Source organism: Esox lucius, chromosome 3 (genome assembly GCF_011004845.1).
Source record: "Esox lucius isolate fEsoLuc1 chromosome 3, fEsoLuc1.pri, whole genome shotgun sequence".
Lineage (NCBI taxonomy): Eukaryota > Metazoa > Chordata > Actinopteri > Esociformes > Esocidae > Esox > Esox lucius.
In genome coordinates this window covers 21,743,400-21,749,204 of record NC_047571.1, presented here as the reverse complement: position 1 = coordinate 21,749,204, position 5,805 = coordinate 21,743,400, and the positions used below count along the sequence as shown (strand labels likewise).

Here is a 5,805-nt window from a genome sequence, read left to right as displayed (position 1 = left end):
GATCTCTTTTTTTTATTATTATAATAATTATTCAAACTAACAGGTAATAACTGAGGCAAAATTACTTTTGGTTTCATTGAACTCTTCTGCACAGTCGTAATTGAAAACCAACTTTTAATGAATTACTGAGCAGACATCTGTTTCCTTCATTAACAAACATAAAATAATTCAAAATGACTCTCCCCACCACAATTCTTTAAAATTATGTTTCTTTAATAACGTGAAATGTAACTAACAATCCATGAACAACTGCTCATATACAGATCCTTCCCTTTACACATAATACCATATTCGGTAACAATTTTCCGAGCTCAAGTAAGATATATTAATTTTTACCTCATCAGTTGATATGAATATTTAATTGTTGATTCTGCAAACAATAGCAAAACCAAGATATTAGCATCATCAATCTTTGCTTTGTTTTCCATTGCGCATTGGCTCTGATTCGGGTGGGGGCGATAGAGCCCGTTTGACTCTCGTTGCTGGCACACATGTCTAGAAGAAGGGGTCTCATTTATGATGTCACGTTCAGGACTGTTGTGAAGAAGGGGTGGAAGATGGCGGCGTCCAAGGTGAAGCAGGACATGCCACCTCCGGGAGGTTATGGCCCGGTTGATTATAAGAGAAATCTCCCTAAACGTGGACTTTCTGGTCAGTATTCTATTTACATTTTAAATGGGCAAAGTTATATGTACATCCCTGTATAACCAAACACGTCATCTGTCAAATAAGGAATGCTAGCCTGCTAGCTATGTTAGCACCACTTATGTTAGTTATTTATTGTAGCTACACTTTATATAGTATTTCCGCTGATTGATTACCCCAGTATTTTACTTTGTTAATACAAATAAAGGGGTAGCCCAATGTATTTATTGACTAGTTAGTTCGTTTGCTGTCTGCCTTGGTGCAGTAATGTAAACAACAGTAGCCGGCAAGTCCAAGTTCAATTTGTAGCAATAGTGCCTTGCATTAGTGTGGTGAAATTGCCTGTAGAGATTCTAATCTTGCTGAAATATCTAAATGAATACTGAATGCATTCTCATTTCAGGGTACAGTATGTTTGCCATAGGAGCCGGTGTTCTCATTTTTGGATATTGGAGACTCTTCAAATGGAACAGAGAGAGGAGGTAAGAATTGCTATAACAAACAGATGTCCCTGCCAGTTATTCATTTGACCTATTCATATCATTTAGATTGGTTATTGGTCAATGTACTGATCTGCTTTGGTTTTGTAGGCGATTGCAGATTGAAGAGCTGGAAGCAAGGATAGCTCTCCTGCCTTTACTGCAAGCAGAGCTGGACCGGAGGCAAGAAAAGCAACACACACACACACACACACACACCCTCTCTCTCTAAACAAAGTGGTAAAGGTGATTTGAGTATTTTTGAAAGGTTCTGAATTTAACAGATTTTCCTTTCTACTAGGCAACTGCGAATGCTGCGGGAAAATCTGGAGGAGGAAGCGGTTGTAATGAAAGATGTCCCTGGCTGGAAGGTGAAGAGAACCTTATTTGCTTTATATTTCTTTATTATTAAGAGGCTTTAGATAATAAATGTTAGTAGTGGTGCACATGCTACTGTGATTATCAATAATATGCTTTCCTCCTGTTTGTATTCGTCAAGGTTGGTGAAAGTGTTTTCCACACAGACCGCTGGGTGACCCCCCTCTCAGAGGAACTATATAACCTTCGACCTCGGGAAGAGCTTCTCCACAAGCGCTTTGGCTTCCTGTGCTACGTGTAGTGATGTCCATTCTAACCGCATCACCACAGTGCTCCTCTGCTACCAATCCCTGAGTACACAACTCAGAACCTGTAAATGATCTATATTAAAGTTCTTTTCTGTACCCCATAATTCTGTTTTCTCCCCCTCATTTATCAAGGCATAACATAATGTGGGATTTTTTTATGTATTCTATTATTGACCACTATGGTAATGTCACTGATTTGTGCAACAGCAAAAATAATTGTGGTCAATGAATTATATAGTTTACCTTGCATATAAACACTTTTCTAGCTGCCGAATCCAGTCAGGTTACGCTTTATTTGGAAACGCCATCTGTCAGTAACATTTTGAAGATCTAGGTAATTCTACTTATTGTAGCCTAACTCTAGCCCTAAACCCCTTATCCTTACTGTAACTTTAGCAACTCAGACTGTTCATAGCATGACCCCCAGGAGAGCATCTACTGGACACTGACCATCTCAAACTCATTCATGCACAATATAACAGTGGCAGCCACAGATGGAAATAGGTCATGTGCTCTGTCATGTGGAGTCTTTCAACTGCACAGTACTTATTTTTACAACAAAAATCCAATCAAAGCTGGCTAACACCTCTGATCTCAAGTCAGTTGTTTGTTATTTATTGTTTGTTTATGGTTAGGACCCTAGATCTGCTTCTGTAGAAACTATTAAAGGGGTCATATGCAAGATTTCTACTGTACTACTACCATAAATAAAAGCACAAATTACCAGAAGACATCTGCAGTTCATGACCAACTGCAGTAATGCGGTTGATGTATCGGTCTGTCGTGGTGAAGAAAGAGCTAAGCCGCAAGGCGAAGCTCTCGATTTACCGGTCAATCTACGTTCCTACTCTCACCTATGGTCATGAGCTTTGGGTCATGACCGAAAGGACAAGATCCTGGATACAGGCGGCCGAAATGAGCTTTCTCCGCAGGGTGGCTGGGCGATCCCTTAGAGATAGGGTGAGAAGCTCGGTCACCCGGGAGGAGCTCAGAGTAGAGCCGCTGCTCCTCCACATCGAGAGGGGTCAGCTGAGGTGGCTTGGGCATCTGTTTCGGATGCCTCCGGAACTCCTTCCTGGGAAGGTGTTCCGGTCCCGTCCCACCGGGAGGAGACCCCGGGGAAGACCTAGGACACGCTGGAGGGACTATGTCTCCCGGCTGGCCTGGGAACGCCTCGGTGTCACCCCGGAAGAGCTGGAGGAAGTGTCTGGGGAGAGGGAAGTCTGGGCATCCCTGCTTAGACTGCTGCCCCCGCGACCCGGCCCCGGATAAGCGGAAGATGATGTATGTATGTATGTATGTACATCTGCAGTTACAGTTTAAAACATCCCTGAAATATTTCCCATTTAAACGTTCTTGCCGGTCTGTCTATCCGTTTGCATTTTTGTGTGGTCTCTTACTTGCTTTAGGCACTCAGTGATAGTTAACACTTCTAGTTTTATTGGTTTAAGGAGGAGGATAAGTCATGTTATTGTATAAATTCAATGCAGTTTTCTACAAAGTGCTCCTTCAAATGAATTGGTTTTATCTATTCAGTGAAGAAAGGTGGGTTTACACTAGTCCCTACACCCAGGATTTGAAACACTGAACAAAAGAAAACCGTTTTCAGTTGTGCAGATGAATGCTATGATTCTGGGATTTTATTTATTGAGTCTTGGAAACTAGTAAATAGTTCCCTGAATCAAACACACCCATGCAATCTTCCTAGCTGCTTTGATGTCCAGCTGTGTAACCCCATGATTTAGTTTAGGATAAAAGAAAACTGCTCAGTTCATCTTTAATTTTTACCCAAGGTCAGTACTGGAATCACAGTAACCCTCAGACTGGATGCGTGTTTCACTGAGTTGGAGTGACAAGAGACACAGAGATGAGTAAGAAAAATGAGAAAATAAAACAAACATTAGCTCCAAAGTTGCAACAATTAAACAGAGATAGACTTGATATCTGATTTCTGATTCTGAAGGAATTTCTGACCTGAAGGAAATGCCCATAGTGCCTCTACATTTCCTGAGGTATGACTTCATATTTCCTCTTGTTAAAGGCCCTATCCAGTAAATTATTTAGTTTCCTGTATTTTTGTTACATTGTAGATGAGACAGTGAATTATACTGGGCCAGACATTGAAAAGTATGTAGGATAGTGATGGATTGGAACCAGCTTTACTGAGCTGATCAATACAATCTGAGCAGTAAACTTCATCTTCAGAATAATTTTTGTTGGCTGATGCATAAATGTATATTTAACTGAGAGAACAAGACCCGAATAGTGAAAGTAATGATTGTGCTGTAATTCAGCTAATGTCCACAAGGTGGGAGCCCATTTGAGATAACACCTATAATGCATCCATGCCTAAGAATCTATACTCACAGTTTCGAATTTAAAGATCTTATTGTCACCAGATTTTACCTTTTATCCCTAAATAAAATGTTTAAGACATCCTGCTGAAGTTTATATATTACCCCTTCATTTTGATTGCTAGGTAAGCGGTAAAAGGTACATCAAAAATAAAGCACCATTATATCAGGTTACCTGGTAGAAAGTTCAGCCCCTTGCTTCCTGATCTCACACAGGTTGACCAATGATTAGACCAGTGATACGCCCCCCTTAAAGGACACTTGCGTGGTCCCTCTATTCCTGCTGATTTCCCCCAGTAATGAGGCAGCAGGCATGGAGACAGAATTATTGGGAGAGTATAGCTTTGGATCACAGCAGCTGATGGTGTTGACAAGGCCTCCAGTGGCATCCTGCAATCTTCATGTCCTCTTATTGACATCCCAGGTGACCATACCATAATTACCTAACATGGAGAACGTATAAAGTCAGTGCTCCAGAGGAACGTGGACCAGATGTGGCCTGCAGTGTTCTGTGTAGATGCTCTGTTTTCCAAGGGTCTGAAGTAGGCACTGTTCAAATGTTCATAAAGGTGTATGCCACCATTGTCTACTGGGTAAGCAGTCCTGCTTTCACCAAACATTTAATGTCAAATTAAGGGAGAAATGAAGGAAAGATTATTTGTAACGAGGCAATGTTGCAGATATCTTTTTGTGTATAAGGACCTACAGCTTTCAGTTGATAATCTCAGAAAACCAGTCAGACTTCAGCCTTTAAGTCTCTGAACCCCAGGAGTATAAACTGATGAGCCAAAACATTATGACCACACACAGGTGAAGCGAATAACTTTGATCATCTAATCATGTCAGGTTCAATGAGATGGTGAGTGAACAATCAGTTCTGATAGTCACCATGTTAGATGCAGGACAAATGGGCAGGAGTAAAGACCTGACTGACTTTGACAAGTGTCAAATTATGGCCAGACGAGTGGGTTTTTCTGAAACTGCCAGACTTGTGGGGTGCTCCTGGTCAGCAGTGGTGAGTATCTACGGACAGTGGTCCGAGGAGGGACAAACCACACACCTGCGACTGGGTGTTGGTCACCCAAGGCTTATCGATAACCGAGGGCAACAGAGGCTATCCCATCTGGTCTGAGCTGACAGAAGGTCTACTGTGGCACAAGTCACAGAATATGTTAATGATGGTTACAGGAGGAATGTGTCACAACACACAGTGCATGGCACCCTGCTGCATACGGGGCTGCGTTGTCGCAGACCGGTCAGACTGCCCATGTTGACCCGTCCACCAACAGAAGCGCCTACAATGGGCATGCGAGTGTTGGAACTGGACCTTGGAGCAGGAGTAGAAGGTTGCCTAGACCGATGAGTCCTGTTTCCTTTTACGTCACGTGGAGGGCCGTGTAGGTGTGCGCTGTTTAGCTGGGGAAGTGATAGCACCAGGATGCACTGTGGGAAGTCAAGCTGGTGGAGCAAGTGTGACACTCCGGGCAATGTTCTGCTGGGAAACCCTGGGTCTGGGCATTCAAGTGGATGTGCCACCTACATAAACATCGTCGCAGACCAGGTACACCCCTTCATGACAATAACAGTCCCTGATGGCAGTGGCCTCTTTCGGCAGGATAATACGCCTTGCCACAGAGTAATGTTGAGTAATGACTCGAGGAACATGATGACTGAGCATCTGCGGGATGTGCTGGACCAACA

At 42.7% G+C, this 5,805-nt stretch overlaps 1 protein-coding gene across 1 annotated transcript; it reads left to right on the top strand.

Moving 5' to 3' along the window:
• Positions 1–536: 536 nt before the first annotated feature.
• On the top strand, positions 537–1,852 carry ndufa13 (NADH:ubiquinone oxidoreductase subunit A13). The gene is made up of 5 exons (NM_001310896.2): positions 537–651; positions 1,049–1,127; positions 1,236–1,307; positions 1,426–1,495; positions 1,624–1,852. The coding sequence occupies exons 1-5, from the start codon at positions 558–560 to the stop codon at positions 1,741–1,743; spliced, it is 435 nt and encodes a 144-aa protein (NP_001297825.1). The 5' UTR covers positions 537–557; the 3' UTR covers positions 1,744–1,852.
• The last annotated feature ends 3,953 nt before the right edge of the window (positions 1,853–5,805 follow it).